The sequence below is a fragment of the Hemitrygon akajei genome, chromosome 9 (assembly GCF_048418815.1).
Source record: "Hemitrygon akajei chromosome 9, sHemAka1.3, whole genome shotgun sequence".
NCBI lineage: Eukaryota > Metazoa > Chordata > Chondrichthyes > Myliobatiformes > Dasyatidae > Hemitrygon > Hemitrygon akajei.
This window is the reverse complement of record NC_133132.1, coordinates 152,025,396-152,047,926: the sequence shown is the minus strand read 5'-3', so window position 1 is coordinate 152,047,926 and position 22,531 is coordinate 152,025,396. Positions and strand designations below refer to the sequence as shown.

The following is a 22,531-nucleotide window of genomic DNA, read 5'->3' as shown; positions in this document are numbered from 1 at the left end:
TCAGGTACTTCTTAGAAGGTAGGCCCTTCACCGCGTTCACGGACCACAAGCTGCTTACCTTTACGTTCACGAAGGTGTCCGATCCCTGGTCGTTCCGCCAGCAGCGCCATCTGTCCTACATCTCCGAATACACGACGGATGTCCGGCACGTCTCGGGAAAGGAGAATGTCGTGGCGGACGCACTCTCTTGCCCTAACATTCACGCCCTTTCCCAAGGGGTAGACTTTGAGGCGCTGGCAGAGGCGCAGCAGGCAGACGAGGAGATCCCGAGTTACAGAACCGCAGTCTCCGGTTTGCAGCTCCAGGACCTCCCCATAGGCCCAGGTGAGAGGACCCTACTCTGTGACGTCGCCACCGGCCAGCCCCGTCCCGTCGTCCCAGCACCTTGGCGGCGACGTGTGTTCGACTCCGTTCACAACTTAGCGCACTCCTCCATCAGGACAACCGTCCGGATGGTCTCCAGCAGGTTCGTTTGGCACGGACTCTGCAAGCAGGTCAGTGAATGGGCCAGAACGTGCATGCACTGCCAAACAGCCAAGGTGCAGCGGCACACCAAAGCTCTGCCGCAGCAGTTCCACCCCACCCGCCGGCGTTTCAACCACATTCATGTGGATATCGTGGGCCCCCTGCCAGTGTCGCGCGGCACCTTCTGACTATCGTGGACCGGTTCACAAGATGGCCAGAGGCGATCCCGCTCACCGACACCACCTCCGAATCTTGCGCCTGGGCACTGTTCACCACCTGGGTGTCCCGCTTTGGTGTACCGGCCCACATTACCTCCGACAGAGGCGCCCAGTTCACCTCCAGCCTGTGGTCAGCTATGGCCAGCCTTTTGGGGACACAGCTGCAGTGGGGTGGTCAGCTATGGCCAGCCTTTTGGGGACACAGTTGCACCACACCACTGCCTACCAACCACAGTCGAACGGACTAGTGGAGCGTTTCCACCGTCACCTAAAGTCGGGTCTCATGGCCCGCCTGCGAGGAGCTAACTGGGCGGACGAGCTTCCCTGGGTCCTACTCGGCATCCGCACGGCGCCCAAAGACGATCTGCACGCCTCGTCGGCCGAGTTGGTGTACGGTGCACCCCTGGTCGTCCCCGGGGAGTTCATACCAGCCCCAAGGAGGCAAGAGGAAGAACCCGCAGCAGTCCTGGGCAGACTACGCGAGAGGCTCGGTGACCTGGCCCCCATACCCACTTCGCAGCATGGGCAGAACCCGACCTGTGTACCCACTGACCTGCAGAACTGTAAGTTTGTGTTTGTACGAAGGGGCGGGCATCAGCCACCGCTGCAACGGCCCTACGAGGGGCCGTTTACGGTGCTCAGGAACAATGGGTCCACGTTCGTGCTGGACGTTGGGGGGAGAGAGGAGGTTTTCACGGAGGACCGACTCAAACCGGTCCATGTGGACTTGGCACAACTGGTCGAGTTTCCGGCACCGCGGCGCAGAGGCCAACCTCCCAAATGGTCCAGCCCAGACTGTGGACATTGGGGGGTGTATCGCTGGTTCTGGGGGGGGGGTTATGTGGCGACTCACTTCCTAGCGCACTCGAACCAGCTCACAAATAGCCAGCGCGCTGGCACAAAGGCCAGGTCTGCTTCACCAACAAAGGGAAAAGCCTGCGGGGGTTTGTGAGTATGTGCCCCTTACAGCATCCGCGCCCGGGGAGGGCGGGATGAGGGAGGCTTTAAAGCAAGGCTGTGAAGTTCGAATAAAATCTTCTTTAATTGCAGTTTACCGACTCCGTGTCGTTATTTTAGCGCTGCGTGTAGCACACCGCTACAGTATTTCTAATTGCCCTTTTCAAGTAAAATATTTTGTTAACCTGAATTTTTAGAGGAACTAAACTAATGGAGTTACTCAACAGAAATAATAACTTACTATATTTGGTGCTGATCATGAATACTTACTACCAGGTGTATTGCAAACTCTATATTTGGTCATAATTTTACACTTTTGATTTGAAGGCAGTTGAATAACATTGCTGTGTAGATGATCAAATGTGTGACAATATTTTGTTCACAATATTAATCAGCATTGTATTTTGCCATTTAGTTTTATCCAGAAATTCCGTTCCATCAAATATGGAAGAGCCACCCAGTATGGAAGGCATACTTTGCTGTGAGAATTGCGGTCACTATGGGATGACTGAAGAGTTTAGTCATGGAAGTAAATTTTGTAGTGAAAAATGTACGCAGCAGGCAAAGGAGAAGTAAGTTCCCAGCTTTTGGTTTTGCCTTTTCTGTAATTACGATAACTTATTTACTTGGTAATCTACTAGGCACAAAATTAGATGGGTTAGAACGAATGTGAAATGAAATTGAAAAACAAGAACTCTCGAGTCAAAACAATAGAAAGCCACTAGAGAAATGGGGAGATCTTGGGTTCAAAATGGACAAAGTAATTTTGAGGGAGGCAAAATAATCCCTAAATTTTTGTGCACAAGTCAAGAACTGCTACAAAAAATGTATTGGGTCACTATTAGAACACCAGATATAATTTTGAACATTAAGCCATGGGGCTGGGATTTATCAGGTTTTGTTTTGAACTGAAGTTGCATTGATACTTAGACCAATTTCTGTATCCATCATGCATCTGGGAACTCGGACCAAAGTTTCAAGTGGAACTTATTTTGATGTTCTGGCTTATAGCTATTAAAATTAGCACATGGCCAGTGAGGGCACATAGAAATTCCAGCAGACCTCTAAAGAAGCATGTATCTTTAACATTTTTATTCAAAATAAAAGACCTGGAATTTGAAGGTGAGTGTCAGGCTGCTTTTGTTATTTTTTTTAAATAATCATTTAAATTATTTTTGGCATGTCAACAGCACTTCCATTTTTGCACAAACTCATTTGGGTGAAGATGGCTGGCTACTAGAGAACAGATAGGTTAAATGATGTTGAAAAGAGAGCTTTGTTATACCTGGATCAAGATGGAACTTGTATTATTTCTTACAGTTTAATACTCTCTAGACCTCTGCACAGTGCCAAAGGAGGTTTTGATAATTTTTCAAATGCTCTCTGATAATAGATTGACTATGCTATCCATATCCTCGGTGACATAGACCACTGATTCTAAAACCCACACTTCTATTTACTTGTGGATAGTGTAGAAGATTGTTGTAGATTAAAACGGGATATTGATAGGATGCAGAGTTGGGCTGAGAAGTGGTAAATGGAGTTCAATTGGTACATTGTGAAGTGTTACACTTTGGAAAGTTGAACTTGAAGGCAGAATGCAAGGTTAATGGTGGGACTCTTAGCAGTGTGGGAGACCAGAGGGATCTTGGGATCCATGTCCATAGATCCCTCAAAGTCTGCGCAAGTTAAGGTTCTAAGAAGCCATATGGTGGCTTCATTAGTCGGGGGGTATTAAGTTCAAGAGTTACGAGGTGCTGTTGCAGCTCTATAAAAATCTGTTCAGACCACACATGGAGTATTGTGTTCAGCTCTGGTTGTAGGAAAGACATGGAAGCTTTAGAGAGGGTGCAGAGAAGATTTTCAATGATACTGCCTGGATTGGGGTGCATGTCTTGTGAGGGCAGGTTGAGTGCTCTCGGGCTTTTCTCTTTGGAGTGAAGTAAGATGAGAGGTGACCTCAGAAGTTTATAACACTGAACTGATGCATGTATCTCTCCATCCAGCTCTTAAGGGAAAACCATCCAGCACCCATGTCGATGTGGGTTGGATGGGACAGAAGCTGTGACTAGCAATGCTTCATGGCAACCTTACAACCTAAAACATGGATTGAACTTTCACTGCCAACTGAAGGAGATTCCATATCAAAAGGAATTCCATATCAAAATTCAAATGGCATTCCTCAACCATTGTTACATGGTTTTTCATTCTATATTTAAGAAGATTGCCAGGATGCTGCCTGGAGTAGAGCGTACGTCTTATGAGAACAGGTTGAGCGGGCTAGGACTTTTCAGTTTGGAGCAAAGTTTTAAAGAAGCAAAGATGGGCCTCTTGCTCCTACAAGCTTCAAGTTTTGACATTGAAAAGTAGGACTCTTAGCTCTTTATCTTCAGCCAAGAGAGTATCATTCTGAGCATTTCTGTACTTTACCTAGTGATTGGTCTTATTATGCTCTCCTTTTCTAGTTGTCAACATATGAATTTGCAGAATGTCAAAAATTACAAGAGTCTGAAGCTATTACAATGTCTGTACTGGTGGAAAATAAAGCTGTCCACTTTAAATCTACTCACTAAAATTCCTCTCTTGTGTAAAAAGAAATTGGTCCTTTTTTGTTATAAGCAAGTCTCGGTCCAGCCTTCACACATTCGCTGTATATATACTCTGCACCCTCTCCAATCAGACTTTTCTGATGACCAGTACTCACACTGTCGTCGACTATCTCCAAGTATGCTTGAGTTGGTAACAGCCAACAAGCTCACTGAATAAATCCTGTAGTTTGGGGCACTGTGAAATATGGCTATCTTTGCAAAAGTGATATTGAGAGAGCTAAAGGTGTACCGTGGAGAGCTTTCTTACAGCTTGCATCACTGTCTAGTTTGGGGAGGGGACATTGTACAGGATCGAAATAAACTGCAGGAAGTTGTAAGCTCAGTCACCTCCATCATGGGCACCAGTAACCAGGACATTTTAATGCTCATAAAGGTGGCATTATTCATTAAGGAGCCCCATCACCCAGATATGCCCTCTTCTCATTGCTACCATCAAAGAGGAAGTACAGGAATCTGAAGACACACACTCAACGATTCAGGAACAGCTTCTTCTCCTCTGCCATCAGATTTTTGAACCCATGAACTTTACCTCAATGCTTTTTATTTGCACTAATTTAATTTAACTTTATATATAACTGTAATTCACAGTTTTTATTATTATGTACTGCTGCCACATAACAACAAATTTCTCGACATATGCCAGTGATATTAAACCTGATTCTGATCTGGTTTCTGATGTTATAATTTCCGGATGTCATGGGTTAGTAATTTTGTAGGTGGAGATCTGTGATCAGTGAAGCACTGGGATAGTTTGGTACTCTCCCATGGTTTGTGGCATCTCATAGTTCTGGTTACAAAGCTGGTAGCGATTATCTATGAATCTACTGTGTCCACTCCGCATGACCCAATATAAAAAGTAGCCACTCCATTACAACATCAACTTATGCTGAGATTGGGTACACTCAATTGGGACCACCAGTTTCATAGGAGATCAGAAATATGACATTACCGTGCACTATGCAGTTATGCAAGGCTCTGAGGATTTTGGTGACTGACGTCACCACGTTATGCCATCTAGGTGCTGAGTAATCAGCGAAGTGGAAGGCTGATAATTGTAGTCCCAATGCTACAAAGTTTCACCATGACTTCATTCGGTTATTTCTTTCAAATCTTCGGGGGAGTGGAATATGCAGGTAGTCCCCGAGTTACGAACATCTGACTTACAAACAACTCATACTTATGAACCGAGGAAGAAAAATGCTGTCCGCCATTTTAAGTCAGATTGCGAAGCCATCCGCCATTTTAAGTCGTTGCCGTTGACACTGTGTTGAGTGTGTATCTTTGTATTTGGCTTAAATTTTTCTTAGCAAGATTCACCCTGATCCCCTTTCTCTCCCCCCCCCCCCCCTTTTTCCGGTTGGCTGGTGGCACAGTGAGATCAGCGCCGGGCTCGAGAACGGTTCCCGAATTCGATCCAGTGACAGGCTGCTCCCGAGCACGCTCTCCATCCATGCCGGGTTGATGTCGAGCTCGCAACTCGACCTCGTAGAAAAAGCACTGCCACCTCCAGTTTAAATTCGCACGCGGAATATTGTGGAGGATCAAATACCCAAACCCAGCACAGCCCCCACTTTGTCCCATTTAACCTGTCTCAGTGCGGTGGACTTTAGGACCCGGGGAATTCAGTGCGGTGGTCCTTAGGACCCGGCGGAGCTCGGGACCCGCTGCCTGCAGTATTTCTGTTCCGTTGACGGGAAGCGAACACGATTGAAAATAAAGTGGAAATAATAACGTGTTTGGAAAGAGGTGAAACGTCATTGGAAAAGCGTTAGACTACAGTCGGTCAACGATTGGAGCAATCTTAAAGGATAAAGGATAAAGTGAGAATAATGGAGCATGTGAAAGGCCCTGCCCCGATGAAAGCTACAATTATTGCTAAGCAATGCAGTGGGTTAATTATTGGAATACATATATTTAAGTGTTTTATATGCATAGAAAGGTAGAATATATACTAAGATAATCGTTTGACTAACTGATGCTAAATAATACTGGATGTATTTGTTCCGACTTGCGTACAAATTCAACTTAAAGACGGACTCAGGAACAGAACTTGTTCGTAACTCGGGGACTGCCTGTAATGGCAAGATCAGACTGCAAACGTACTGCCTTCAGTGGAGCTGTCTGTCACCAGCCATGTGATGTGGGCCACCATGGCCCAATTCCCAATTCCAGCATAGATTTCCCACATCCTGCTCCCAATGATCAAATATTACTTGTAGCACTAGACTATTTGGAAGAGAAAATATTTCATTCTCTTAAAGAATGCGTACTGTTTTAGTTAGATTACTAAATAATTGCAATGTCTATATCCTGTACTCTTTGCTATTAAAGACTTCAGGATGGTTCAGCATATTTTCCTCTTGCTTTCTTCTTTATGCACTCTTGAAGTTGCAGGAAGAGTGTTATCCTTTTTTAACTCTCATGTACAATTTAATGTTGGATTTGAAGTTTTTAATGGCAGACTTGAAGTTTGTGGAAGATTAGTTTTACCAAATTTCATATGCATCAATAGTAATTTATTTGAGTATGTCTAGTCTTGAAAACAATATAAAAATGAAAACACTACTTTTTCTGTTCTGAGACGTTGATACAGGCCTGCTTGTTTGTTTCTTCCTTATTAGGGTTCAAATTACAATAATAGAGTTCCATGAAGAAATGTTTTATAACTTGCAATATATTTATGCACTTTGAACTCATTACTGTTTTTTTTTCAGTTGAATATGCTTGGGGAAAAAGTCGGGGTCTTGCATATCTTCTGCCTGAAAGTTAATACCTAAAGGGTCTTGTTTGAGTAAAATGGTTTCATTTCTATACTATGTTTGATTTTTACTTCTATTTAATCATTGAGGTTATAGTCGGATGGGAAACAGACCACATAAGTTGTTTGGACAACTTCGCAGCTGCTGAAAGCAAGTGTACTTGTAGAATAAGAAGTCTGATACAATGCTTTCAGTGCATCCAAAACACCTACTTTCTCCCTTCGTGAAATAGTCAGGTACTGAACAAGCCCCCTCATAATCTGGACAGCTTGAGGCCAGTTCACTTCTGAGCAGGCATTGTATTCCAGGCCTCAGACCCACAGTCAAAGATATCCTGGTGCCCTTGGTTCCTCATTAGCAAGAGTAAGATAAATCCCAGCCCACTAGGCACAATTGTGAATTATGGTAGACTAGTTCTCTTCCTGTTACACTCTTGGGTACACCACTAACATATCCTAGCACCTAATCAGTCTTTTGGGATCCAAAAGACTGCCTGATAATATTGTTAGTGCTGTGGATCATAGAGATGGTAGCATTACCCATGGCATCAATGTACAAGGTTTGTTTTTTCTCCCAGGATCTGTTTGTGCACTTCATTGAACAACTGATAAGCACAATAGCTCACAGTAAATGTGTTCTTTCAGCCTATAAGATGTATCAACTTGCAGTGTCTGTTACAGATACCACAAATATTAGAACAGGCTATTGGTCTATGCAGCATGGTCTCAAGTCAGGGGACACCACTGATCTTGGGAAGTCATACCTTTTGTCTTAGTTTTGCTTGTGACATGCCATAGCTAATGAAGTCAGGTCCTTTCCAGATAAGGCTTTATTCAGCTTATGAAAAGGTTAGCAGCTTCCTGGCTGATGTGCCATAGTTGACAAGAATCTTCTGTCCTATCTTGTGTGATGTCAATTGCTGTCTTCCATCACAGTTCTCTATTTGCCCTAGCATCGTGAGTAATGTTCTATTTCCCCAGTACTATGCTTGGTCCTTCTGTACACTATGGATCCAGAGGACTTTTCTAAAAGTGGATTTTGATGATTTGATATTTCATAATACCTTTTTCATGAATATTGAAGTTTCAGTGGTTCCATTTAATATCAGAGAATGTATACAATATACAACCTGAAATTCTCACTTTCTGCTGACATCCTCAAAGCAGAAGAAAAACCCCAAAGAATGAAGGACAAGGAAAAAATGCAAGAACGCCAAAGCCCCCTGCCCCCCGCCTTACACAAGCAACAACAAACAGCATCGACCCTCCCCCCTCCCCTACTTATTCAGCATAAAACATCAGCATTTCCATCATGCGCCATGCAAAACCCTCCCCCCTCCCTTCATGGTCTACAGTACATCAAGAACTAACCATTCACTCCAACATTTCGACATCCCACAGGCTCTCCCGCTAACAAGGGAGAGAGACATCGCTCCTTCCACAGTGAGAGGGGAGACAACAGTAGCTATTTCAGTGTCAGTCTGAAGTGTTGCTTTTTTTTTTGTTTCGTTTTATTTTCTGACTAGCGAACTCTAATAATAAAGCTAGAAAATATGAAAACACTTCCAAGTCAGGTGGTAGATGAACAAAAATCGAGATAAGACAGTGCTGTGCCTAAAACATGGTTTGCCATTATATATCAATGCAACACAGGGCACTTCTTCTTAGCATGAGGATTTGGTGTATTGATATTGAGCAGCAGTAGGTATCAGCAGCAAAAAAGACCAAGCTGGCGTTAAACTGCTGTGAATCAACGTGTGTTCATTCATTAGAAATGCCACTCTTAAGCCACTTAAGCGGAAGGTTATGAAGGATGTTTAGATTTTGGCATGTGGTGGAAGCAAATATAGAATGGCATGGGCATGTCTATAGAGTTCAGACACTGGAGTGAATTGGAAGAGACTTAATAATTCTCGGATTATGAAGTGATTGAATCCAGGATGGTAAAGGTAATGTCATTTTCTTCCTCCTTCCCCCCCCCCCCCCCCGCACCTTGATCTTCCTTATGGTTGTTTTCAAATCCTCTTTCTGGCCTTTCTCAAAGGATTTGAAGTTAAATGGTTAGGAGCAGAATTATGCCATTCAGCCCATCGAATCTTCTCCTCCATTCCAAGATGGCTGATCCTGGATCCCACTCAACCCCATACACCTACCTTCTCGCCATATCCTTTGATGCCCTGAGTAATCAGGAAACAGTCAACTTCCACCTTAAATATAGGCATGGACTTGGCCTCTACCGCAGTCTGTGGTAGAGCATTTCACAGATTCACTGCTCTCTGGCTTAAAAAATTCCTCCTTACCTTTGTTCTAAAAGGTCGCCCTCAATTTTGAGGCTGTGCTCTCCAGTTCTGGATACCCCCACTATAGGAAACAACCTCTCCACATCCACCCAATCTAGTCCTTTCTACATTCAGTACTTTTCACTGAGATCCCCCCACATTCTTCTAAATTCCAGTGAGTACAGGCTCAAAGCTGCCAAATGCTTCTCATATGTTAACCCCTTCATTCTCAGAGTTGTCCTCAGGAACCTACTCTGGACTCTCCAATGACAACATTCCTTTCTGAGAGATGTTGATGATTCTACAGGTGGTCTTGACTAGTGTCTTATAAAGCCTCTGCATTATCTCCTTGCTTTTATATTCTGTTCCCCTTGAAATAAATGCCAACATTGCATTTGCCTTCTTCATCACAGACTCGACCTGTAAATTAACTTTCTGGGAGTCTTGCACAAGGATTCTTAAGTCCCTCTGCACCTCTGATGTTTGAACCTTCTCATTTATGTAATAGTCCATACTGTTGTTCCTTTTACCTAAATGCATTATCATACATTTCCCAACACTATTCATGTGCCAGTTTTTTTGCCCATTCTTCCAATTTATCTGAGTTCTGCTGCAATTGCATTGCTTCCTCAGCCCTACCTACCCCTCCACCTATCTTTGTATCATCCGCAAACTTTGCCACAAAGCCATCAGTTTCATTATCCAAATCAATGACAAACAATGTGGAAAGTAGCCATCCCAATACTGACCTTTGAGGAACACCACTAGTCACTGGCAGCCAACCAGAAAAGGCTCCTCTTTATTACCACTTGCTGCCTCCTGCCTGTCAGCGATTCCTCTATCCATGCCAGTATCTTCCCTGTTACGTCATAGGATTTTATCTTGTTAAGCAGCCTCATGTGGCACCTTATCAAATGCCTTTTGAAAATCCAAGTGAATGACATCCACTGCCTTTCCTTTGTCCACCTGCTTGTTACTTTCTTGAAGAACTCTTAAAAGATTTGTCAGGCTAGATTTCGCTTGACAGAAACCATGCTGACTTTGACTTATTTTATCATTAGCCTCCAAATACCCCGAAACCTCATCCTTAATCATAGACTCCCAACACTTATCCAACCACTGAGGTTAGACTAACTGGTCTGTAATTTCCTTTCTTTTGCCTTCCTCCCTTCTTAAAGAGTGGAGTGACATTTGGGATGCAACTGTTCTGGTAATGCATTTCCCACTTTGACATAACTAAAGAGTTTATGAAGAAGCATCTTTTGTAATCTCTTTCATTGCTGATGAATCAATATTGCCTTTGAAGCTTGCTTGTCGTCAGCACTTTATTGGGAATTTGCAAGTGTACTGCTGTGATTTCTAAATGTATACTGGCAGCAGGAGAGAACTTGATGAGAAAGAATGCAACAGTAATTTATTAGCAAGCAGGTGCTAATTCTTTGGTAAGTCTCTCAGCTTGACAATAATTTTTAGCGTTTGCTGCATGAAGGGTTGTGGCTACGATTTATATTATATTATTTATGTGGCTACCAACTCACACATAGAGTTCCCAGTTCTCAGGACCCTGATCCTTTTACTAGAGAAATGCACTGTTTTCAAATCTGAGGCTGTGAGTATTCTCTCTTTGGAGGCTGCTGGTATCTGTCTCATGAAAAGATATTCACCCCGTCCAGCTACAACACTTGACCGGTAAACCCTCCATTTGCAGTTCAGTTATTAGGTCATTCATATGAACCATTAATTTTTAAGGAGCAGCCGGTGGAATTTGACTCTGATAAATGATACGTTTTGAGAAGGTAAGCCACAGCAAGGCATACTTTGTGAGTGACTGGGCCCTGGGAGAGTTGCAGAATGGAGAGACCAAGGGCTACACGTACATAGTCCCTGAAGGTAGCAACACGGCTGGACGTTCTAGTGAAGAAGGCATCTGGCATCAGATAGCGCATCGGGATGTACTGTTACAGCTCTAAAAGAGGCTGGTGAGATGACATCTGGAATATTGTGTGCATATCTGGCCAGTGTACTATAGGAAGGATGTGACCTAATTAAAGTGCAGGGGGAAGAAAGACTCATGAGGACATTGCCAGGACGGGAGGGCTTAAGGTATACGCAGAGACTGGATGAACAGGAACTGTTTTCCATGGAACAAAGGAGAAGCCTTCATACAGGTTTATCAAATCATGAAGAGTGCAGACCTTCACTGCACTCGAGTGGAAGGTCACTTTCTTTGAACTAGTGCGGTGGAGCCTAAAACTATAGGTTTGAGATGAGAGGGGAATGAGGGGCATGTTTTTCATACAGAGGGTGGCTGGTAGGTGGAATGAGCTGCCAGAGGAAGTTGTAGAAGCAGTTAGCATTGCAATGGTGTGAAGATAGCAAAGGTTTTGAGAAAAATGGTCTAAATATAGCTCAGGAAAATATCTTCGTTGACATGGATGAGTCGGAAAGAAGTGCCAGCTTCTGTGCTGTACGACTCTATGATGCTGCCCTTTTTTCTCACATACTTCGCCTGTCCTGTAAAGTATTTTTTTACTTTGTTTCACAAACCCCTCCCCCGCCCACACAGTTTGTGTTTGGAAAGGTAATCTGCCCTGCTGGTGTGAAAGCTGAGGACCAAGGCTTGGCTCGGGCCTACTCCGGTTGCTCCAGGGCAGGATCTGGGACTCCTTCTGGTTCAGGATGCTGTTGGCTTGCTTCTATTGTTCGCACAATATGTTAGTTTCTTTCTTTCTCTGTGCAGTGGCTTTTGGTCTTTTTTAAATTGGGTTATTCGAGTTTCTTGCTTTGTGGCTTCCTATAAGCAGACAAACTTCAAGGTGTATAATTTATAACCATATAACAATTACAGCACGGAAACAGGCCATCTTGGCCCTTCTAGTCCATCCCGAACGTTTACTCTCACCTAGTCCCACTGACCCACACTCAGCCCATAACCCTCCATTCCTTTCCTGTCCATATACCTATCCAATTTTACTTTAAATGACAATACTGAACCTGCCTCTACTACTTCTACTGGAAGCTCGTTCCACACAGCTACCACTCTCTGAGTAAAGAAATTCCCCCTCGTCTTACCCCTAAACTTTTGCCTCCTAACTCTCAACTGATATCCTCTTGTTTGAATCTCCCCTACTCTCAATGGAAAAAGCCTATCCACGTCAACTCTATCTATCCCCCTCATAATTTTAAATACCTCTATCAAGTCCCCCCTCAACCTTCTACGCTCCAAAGAATAAAGACCTAACTTTTTCAACCTTTCCCTGTAACTTAGGTGCTGAAACCCAGGTAACATTCTAGTAAATCTTCTCTGTACTCTCTCTATTTTGTTGACATCTTTCCTATAATTTGGTGACCAGAACTGTACACAATACTCCAAATTCGGCCTTATCAATGCCTTGTACAATTTTAACATTACATCCCAACTCCTATACTTGATGCTCTGATTAATAAAGGCCAACATACCAAAAGCTTTCTTCACCACCCTATCCACATGAGATTCCACCTTCAGGGAACTATGCACCATTATTCCTAGATCACTCTGTTCTACTGCATTCTTCAATGCCCTACAGTTTACCATGTATATCCTATTTGGATTATTCCTACCAAAATGTAGCACCTCACACTTATCAGCATTAAACTCCATCTGCCATCGTTCAGCCCACTCTTCTAACTGGTCTAAATCTCTCTGCAAACTTTTAAAACCTACTTCATTATCCATAACGCCACCTACCTTAGTATCATCTGCATACTTACTAATCCAATTTACCACCCCATCATCCAGATCATTAATGTATATGACAAACAACATTGGACCCAGTACAGAACCCTGAGGCACACCACTAGTCATTGGCCTCCAACCTGACAAACAGTTATCCACCACTACTCTCTGGCATCTCCCATCCAGCCACTGTTGAATCCATTTTACTACTTCAACATTAATACCTAATGATTGAACCTTCCTAACTGACCTTCCGTGCGGAACCTTGTCAAAGGCCTTACTGAAGTCCATATAGACAACATCTACTGCTTTACCCTCATCAACTTTCCTCGTAACCTCTTCAAAAAATTCAATAAGATTTGTCAAACATGACCTTCCACACACAAATCCATGCTGACTGTTCCTAATCAGACCCTGTCTATCCAGGTAATTATATATACCATCTCTAAGAATACTTTCCATTAATTTACCCACCACTGATGTCAAACTGACAGGCCTGTAATTGCTAGGTTTACTCTTTTTAAACAATGGAACCACATGAGCAGTACGCCAGTCCTCTGGCACTATCCCCGTTTCTAATGACATTTGAAATATTTCTGTCAGAGCCCCTGCTATTTCTACACTAACTTCCCTCAAGGTCCTAGGGAATATCCTGTCAGGACCCGGAGATTTCTCCAATTTTATATTCCTTAAAAGTGCCAGTACTTCCTCCTCTTTAATCGTCATAGTTTCCATAACTACCCTACTTGTTTCCCTTACCTTACACAATTCAATATCCTTCTCCTTAGTGAACACCGAAGAAAAGAAATTGTTCAAAATCTCCCCCATCTCTTTTGGCTCCACACATAGCTGTCCACTCTGATTCTCTAAGGGACCAATTTTATCCCTCACTATCCTTTTGCTATTAATATAACTGTAGAAACCCTTTGGATTTATTTTCACCTTACTTGCCAAAGCAACCTCGTATCTTTTAGCTTTTCTAATTTCTTTCTTAAGATTCTTCTTACATTTTTTATATTCCTCGAGCATCTCATTTACTCCATGCTGCCTATATTTATTGTAGATATCTCTCTTTTTCCTAACCAAGTTTCCAATATCCCTTGAAAACCATGGCTCTCTCAAACTTTTAACCTTTCCTTTCAACCTACAGGAACATAAAGATTCTGTACCCTCAAAATTTCACCTTTAAATGACCTCCATTCCTCTATTACATCCTTCCCATAAAACAAATTGTCCCAATCCACTCCTTCTAAATCCTTTCGCATCTCCTCAAAGTTAGCCTTTCTCTAACTAAAAATCTCAACCCTGGCTCCAGTTCTATCCTTCTCCATAATTATATTGAAACTAATGGCATTGTGATCACTGGACCCGAAGTGCGCCCCAACACATACCTCCGTCACCTGACCTATCTCATTCCCTAACAGGAGATCCAACACTGCCCCTTCTCCAGTTGGTACCTCTATGTATTGTGGCAAAAAACTATCCTGCACACATTTTACAAACTCCAAACCATCCAAATTTATGCATTATTTGATAGTAAATGTGCTTTGAATCTTGGATATTTCACATAGCCTGATCCATCTTAGACCTCAGCACCTTAACAGTATTGCTAGCCTAATGCCTCTTTAAATGGTTGCATCAAGGCTACCAAGTACGTTAATAACATGAATAAAAGCAGGCAAATTCTGCCATCGTACTAAAACACTAAAAATAACGAAGAAGCATCTGGTCAATCTAATCCTGTGAAGTCCTCCTATGAGATATCTGGAGATTTGTGTAGAAAAGAAGGCAACCAAACATAACTTGGCATAAGCCCACTCGCAGAATCATAATTGACAGTGACTGTCCCAGACATCTTAATCTTTGTCCCTGGTACATTCTGACCCAGCAAAGGTGGCAACATGGAATTGTCCCATCAGGAGTTGTCATCAGACCTCTTTGATGCTGGATCCCTTGAGGTCTCTGGCATCATGTCAAACATGGGCAAGACTAGCTTTTCAAATGATTATCATCGTCTGATGTTGTTTGGCTGCTGTATCAGTACTTTTCTATGTTGTTTATCTCTTGGTATAATGAGATGTGAAAACAATCAGTAAAATGGCAAATTGGAGAGCAGCAAAATAAGCTGTAACCCCTGGTCCTGATGTGTTCCTTGCTCTACAATTAATGGCCAGCGAGAAGGTATGTCGGAAGGAAATGGCAAGAGTATTACCAGATACCTAAACATGAGGTACTTAGTTGTTCCCCTTCAGCAAGATGTCATCAGTAAATCGTTTCTCAGTTCTTCACATGTCCTTATCATTACAGAGTTAAACATAGAAAGCCTACAGCACGATACAGGCCCTACGGCCCACAAAGTTGTGCCGAACATGTCCCTACCTTAGAGATGACTAGGCTTGCCCATAGCCCCGTAGTTTTCTAAGTTCCATGTACCTATCTAAAAGTCTCTTAAAAGACCCTATCATATCTGCCTCCACCACCTTTGCCGGCAGCCCATTCCACGCACTCCCCACTCTCTGACTAAAAAAACTTACACCTAATGTCTCCTCTGTACCTGCTCCCCAGCACTTTAAACCTGTGTCCTCTTGTGGCAAACATTTCAGCCCTGGGAAAAAGCCTCCGACTATCCACACGATCAATGCCTCTCATCATCTGATACACATTTGGTTTTTAAGAGTTTGAAATTGGAATTTATGTGAATAAAAGGAAATTTTTTTTTGTGTAGAAAAGATGAGGGTTGTGGCAAACCTCAAGCCAAAAATCTCAGCCGAAGGGGAAAGAGTGCAAGTTGGTCAATTTCTGGAGAGAAAGAGTCTGTTTTCTATCTTGCAGCAAATAAATACAGACTGATTTCTGGGCTGACACTGCCTCAGCATTGCTCCTGTTAAGTTTCACATTGGGCAAGTATTGATGCAAACAAAGGGAGCACTGAGCTCAAAACGGTAGTGATACAGACAGTAGGATATCTGTTAATATTAGATTTAGTTAGGTGCTTCAGAGAGGCACGAAGGAAATGGATAGCAAGTCAAGAAAAGAGCATGCGTCAATAAGGTGCTTTGCAGAAAAGGTGGTGGAAGAGTTTTTGAGTGGGTAATTAGTAAGGCTAGCCAAATGGTAGAACCAGTGTAAGGATGAATGGGGAGAAAGTAATGCGCAAAAGGTCATGGTTGGAGGACCTGCAGGAGGTTGCAGAATCCAGGAATGATCTGAAGGAAAGGAGATTTTAAGTGTCAGGCTAAATGTCAGCTGTGTTTCTCATGCCAAATTCATTTCCTGTATGGCCACCAACAATGCACCTCTCTTTTAAGAAGTGCTGGCTGCCTTTGAGCACTGCATTTTTTTTAAAAAACTGGAGCTAGCCACTCCCTGTCATGGGTCCCATGCTGAAGTATGCAGTAAGTAGCCAGGGTACAATTTGGCATGCTGCCTGCATTGCAGTCGAAGGCCTCGAGACACTTTCCTGATCCCTGCACCATGTTACTGAGCTACCGAATTATTTAGCTCCTCTTGATTTTCTGTTGATTTTAGTTATTCTTCTTTTGCTGCAGGGTGTCCGTCTTGAAAAAGGAACCACCAACATGTAACAGTGAAGAAGTTTCAAAATACAATCGGAAAAAAAGACAAAAGCCAGCTCTGTCTTTAAAAGGCGATATTAAAGAAAATGGAGAGATGTTGAAGGAAGAGGAGGAAGACATTGTATGTATTAGTTTCTTTTATCTAATTGAGAAAGCATATTGCAGAAGCCAATCAAAATATAATGCTCAAAGAATATGTGCTAAGATGCTGGTTAATAATAATTTCTGAGCATGTTGATACTTTGAAATATCACTGTGGCTCATCAGATACCAGGGACACAACGTGAGATATTCCCAGAGAAATGTTGAGATGTCTGGGAGTTCTGCCATCCAGCAAATGGATAATTAATTTTCCTCAAACTCTTAAACAATGTGCAGTTACCTGGAATTAAATCAAGCCTTCAAAATTACACACAATAAAAATAACTTGTATTTCTAAAACTTGCACAGTTAATTGGAGATGGACAGATTCTATTGGAAAGTAGGAAATATTGCAGGGAAGTTTAACAATTACAAACGTTTGTATATACTGTACATGCATTCAGTGAGATGTAAAACTAAATTTCACAACTTCAGACATTTTTCTCCAGCATATGCCCTGTCCCAGTAAATAGATTATAGGAACTGGATAAACTGGATCTAATTTAATCTAATGCTTAAAGAAAGATTTTGCAGTTTGAGTTGCTATTGAACTACAGTGATTTTGGGTCCAAACAGTTCCTTGCTAGTTCAGCAGTTACCTTGCTGCTAGAACTTACTCAGTTCTAATTCTGAGCTGGCTCCTTCAGGAAGTCCAGCTCCTGGCCTTCATATGTGGTTTAGCTACTAATCCCAGCGAAGCAATTCCTACTGACAGAACAAGGTGCAAAGGCGAGTTATTAGTGTCTTAAAAGCAGTTGCTTTGGGCAAATGGGGATTGTCAGTTGTAGTTAGCAGCTCATCCAGGAGAAGGAAAACCCTGATCTCTATCCACTCATGGAGATGGCCCAAGGGAAAAATCCATAGCTGGAGTCCCTAAGGTAGTCCTACATTGAGTTCAATGCTGCCTGGCAACTCCTGCGACGCCACTGGTGCCAAACTTTATCCCTCTCTGCCGTTCCTTTGGATTCATCAGCTGCATCGAGAGGGGGAGCCTGCTACATGGGCAACAGCTTGCTCTCCATATCACACTGTTACTTGTGTATCACGTAGAGAGCTGGAATACAACATCCGTGCTCGACCCCAACTCAGATATTCAGAGCTGTTACCGTAAAGTTAGGGCTGTTTGGAGCCAAGTGATCCCAGGTGATCTCCAATTAACTCTGCAGATTGTTGGCATTTCTTGGCAGCAATCTTTTGCCTCTGGGCAGTTTTTCACATTAGTGGGTTGATGATCTCTTTAGAGCCCTGAAAGGGAAAAACAGTCGAGAATCAGAATCAGATTTGTGGAATGAGCTTCCAGTAGAAGTGGCAGAGGCAGGTTCGGTATTGTCATTTAAAGTAAAATTGGATAGGTATATGGATAGGAAAGGAATGGAGGATTATGGGCTGAGTGCGGGCCAGTGGGACTAGGTGAGTGTAAGCGTCGGCACGGACTAGAAAGGCCGAGATAGCCTGTTTCCGTGCTGTAATTGTTATATGGTTATTATCACCGGCATGTATCGTGAAATTTGTTAACTTAGCAGCAGCAGTTCAATGCAATACATAATATAGAAGAAAGAAAAAAATTAATAAATCAATCAATTGCAGTCTACATATATTGAATATATTAAAAATCATGCAAAAATACAGAAATAATATATATTAAAAAAAGTGAGGTAGTGTTCAAGGATTCAATGTCCATTTAGGAATCGTATGACAGCAGAGAAGAAGCTTTTCCTGAATCGCTGAGTGTGTGCTTTCAGGCTTCTGTACCTCCTACCCGATGGTAACTGAGTAAAAGGATGCCCTGAGTGCTGGAGGTCCTTAGTGATGGACGCTGCCTTTCTGAGGCACCGCTCCTTGAGGATGTCTTGGGTACTTTGTAGGCTCGTACCTAACTAAATTTACAACCCTCTGCAGCTTCTTCCAGTCCTGTGCCCATGCCATACCAGACAGTGATGCAAACTGTCAGAATGCTCTCCATGGTACATCTATACAAGTTTTGGAGTGTATTTGTTGACATATCAAATCTCTTCAAACTCCTAATGAAGTATAGTCACTGTCTTGCTGCCTTTATAACTGCATCAAAATGTTGGGACCCGGTTAGGTCCTCTGAGATCTTGACACCCAGGAACTTGAAACTGCTCACTCTCTCCACTTCTGATCCCTCTAAGGATTGGTATGTGTTCCTTCGTCTTACCCTTACTGAAGTCCACAATCAGCTCTTTCGTCTTACTGAAGTTGAGACTGATGCTGAGTGCCAGGTTGTTGCTGCGGCACCATTCCACCAGTTGGCATATCTCACTCCTGTACTCCCTCTTGTCACCACCTGAGATTCTACCAACAATGGTTGTTTCACCAGCAGATTTATAGATGGTATTTTAGCTGTGCCTAGCTACACAGTCATGGGTTTAGAGAGATTAGAGCAGTGGGCTAAGCACACACCCCTGAGGTGCGCCAGTGTTGATCATCAGCGAGGAGGATATGTTGTCACCAATCTGCACGGATTGTGGTCTTCCGGTTAGGAAGTCAAGGATACAATGGCAGAGGGAGGTACAGAGGCCCAGGTTCTGCAACTTCTCAATCAGGATTGTGGGAATGATGGTATTAAATGCTGAGCTATAGTCGATGAACAGCATCCTGACATAGGTGTTTGTGTTGTCCAGGTGGTCTAAAGCAGTTCAATGCAATACATAATATAGAAGAAAGAAAAAATGGAGAGCCATTGAGATTGCGTCTGCCATTGATCTATTGTGGCAATAGGCAAATTGCAATGGGTCCAGGTCCTTGCTGAGGCAGGGGTTCAGTCTAGCCATGACCAACCTCTCAAAACATTTCATCACTGTTGATGTGAATGCTACTGGGAGATAGTCATTATTTTTCTTAGGCATTGGTATAATTGTTGCCTTTTTGAAGCAAGTGGGAACTTCCACCCATAGCAGTGAGAGGTTGAAAATGTCCTTGAATACTCCCACCAGTTGGATGGCACAGGTTTTCAGAGCCTTACCAGGTAAACCATTGGGACCTTCTGCCTTGTGAGGGTTCACCCTCTTTAAAGACAGCCTAACATTGGTCTCTGAGACAGAGATCACAGGGTCATCAGGTGCAGCAGTACCTTCGCAGCTGTAGTTGTGTTCTCCCTTTCAAAGTGGGCATAGAAGGTGTGGGAACTTCTACTTTGAACAAGGACTACTCAACAGCTTCATGCCCAAAGGAACAATTTTATCTGGGATGGCAAAACTGATATTTACATACAGAGGCTTTCACTAACCCGTACGACATGGCAGAGAAACTATATACAAAGCACACTGAAAGTAAAAAGAACGGAAGCAAAGCCCTGCCAACCCCGGAGCCAGCCTCTCTTACCACAGCGGGAGTATTACTATATTACCATTATCCTAATTAGTATTAACTTATTTTAATAATGCTCACATTACAACAGAAGGCGTTTAGTTCATCTAGTAGTGAAGCATTGCTGCCGTTCATGTTATTTGGTTTTGCTTTGTAGGAAGTAATGTCTTGCGAACCCTGCCAGAGTTGTCATACATCCGATGTTGCCTCCAACCTCATTTGAAATTGTCTTTTTGCCCTTGAAATAGCCCTCCACAAAACATGCCTGGTTTTTGGTTCAGGCCTGGGTCACCAGACTTGAATGCCACAGATCTAGCCTTCAGCAGATGACGTACCTCCTGGTTCATCCAGGGCTTTAGGTTTGGGAATGTACAATAATTCTTTATAGGTACATACTCATCCATACAGGTTTTAATGAAATTGGTAACAACTGCAGCATACTCATCCAAATTCAAAGATGAATCCCTGAATATAGTCCAGTCCACTGATTCAAAGTCAGTGCTGTAGGTGCTCCTGTGCTTCCCTTGTCCGTACCTTCTTGGTCCTCACTACTGGTGCTGCAGTTTTCAGTCTCTGCCTGTATTCGGAGTAGAAGTACAGCCAGGTGATCAGACTTCCCGAAGTGAGGGTGTGGAATAGCACGGTAGACATTCTTGATGGTGGTGTAACAATGGTCCAGTGTGTTGTTTCCTCTGGTGTTGCAAGTGATCTGTTGATGGTAGTTGCTTCGTGATTTTTTTCAGACTGGCCTGGTTAAAATCTCCCAAAACAATGGTGAAAGCGTTAGGGTGTGCTGTTTCGTGCATGTTGATCCCATTGCTCAGATCATCTAAAGCCTGATTGACATTGGACTGAGGTGGAATGTGTACCACTACCAAAACGATCCCAGAAATCTCTTAACTACTAGATATTCCAGGTCTGGTTAGCAGAATTGGGACAGCACTGATATATCTGTGCACCAAGAACAGTTGATCATGAGGCTTACTCCTCCTCCTCTGCATTTGAGAGACTCTATAGATCTATCCTGACGGTGTATAGTAAATCTGTCAATCTGGATCACTGCATCTGGTACGGAAGGGGTTAACCAGGGTTCTGTGAAACAAAGGACACATGTGGTCCTAATGTCCCTCTGATTCAGCACTCTAGCTCTGAGGTAATCGATTTTATTCACCAGGGACTGCACGTTTGCCAGCAAGATGGTCGGTATTGGGAGTTTAAAACCTCGCTTTCTTAAGTGCACTTGTAACCCCGACCTGCAGCCATGTTTCTTGTGTGGAATCCTATGAGGAAAAATCCGTCCCAAATCAGCTTTGTTTCCATCAGTTTTAAGCAGCGATAGTTCGTTTAAACGAACTAGACATCTTTGTTGACTGTACTGACCTTGGAAGCAGTTGTGCTTTTTAGCTGTATCGGGCTGAAACAGTTTATGTGGTTCATTCCCTTACACTACAACTCAAACGTCCTTGTTTTCTGAGATTTCTCAGCTCTGCCGAAACCCCATCAACCTGCCATGTTAACTGAATTTGCCTTTTAATTTTTTTTACAATCTTATCCAATCTTTTTGTTGCAAAAGAGCACTTAGAATGCCCCAAAGGCAAACAAAGTGCAATTATTTCCAATTACTTACAAACTAGCTAGGTAATCTGAAGTTGCTCTACTTTTGCCGAGGAACGGTAGCGTAGTCTTTAGCACAACTGGCGACATGATTTGAAAGCTGAAACGCCTCATGTTAAACTACACTTGAGCTGTTTTACCATGTGTACATTTACTTGATTTCTCCCAAAATATAGCACAGGACATGTATTCTTTTGTGTTAATTGTAGCAAAAAAGTAGATCCCAAATGAAAGGGGGAGAAAAGAAGTAGGAAATGGCGGTAACAGTTTCTAAGTTTATTACCAATTCTTCACTACGACGACTGAATGGAAAAGTTGTTAGCTCAGGACCTTTTTTAAGGATGGGTCAGCAGAATTTTTCCAATATGGGGAAGTAAAGAAATCTGAGTAGCATCTATAATGATACAAAGAAAAGTGACATTGGGAGCACAAAATTATTTGTCCTTTATAGGCATTAAAGTTTATGAATATTTATTCCTAAACAATTGAGCTAGAAATTCATCCACATCTGTCACCACATGTTGATCCATTGCAGTGTGATACCGCCACATGATTTTTTTTTTAAATTGTAGTTGTTCCTGAACCTCAATACCTTTCAGGAGTTGGGGTCTGTCATTGCCCATTTGTGGAGTCTCCAGTATATTTTGCATGAGTGGTGAATCCGTGGAACTCTTTGCCTCAGCCAGCTGTGGAGGCAAAGTCGTTATGCATTGTTACGTACCCCGTAACTGGGTCACTTACCAGCAAAGATAGAGAGGTCCGTTGAAGTCTGATGGTACTATTTTTAACAGTATTTATCGATAAAAATACACAAAAATAATATCAATGCAACCATACAGATAATATATGTCGTCAATACTAAATCTAAAA

General features: G+C 42.8%; 1 protein-coding gene across 7 annotated transcripts in view; it reads left to right on the top strand.

Moving 5' to 3' along the window:
* The window catches only part of l3mbtl3 (L3MBTL histone methyl-lysine binding protein 3), a 155,556-nt gene that overhangs the window by 22,599 nt on the left and 110,426 nt on the right, over positions 1-22,531 (top strand). For all 7 annotated transcript variants that reach the window (XM_073057304.1, XM_073057303.1, XM_073057302.1 and 4 more), the window contains 2 exons: positions 2,056-2,212; positions 16,550-16,697. In XM_073057304.1, the coding sequence (XP_072913405.1) occupies positions 2,056-2,212; positions 16,550-16,697 (305 nt within the window). The remainder of the gene's footprint in view (positions 1-2,055; positions 2,213-16,549; positions 16,698-22,531) is intronic.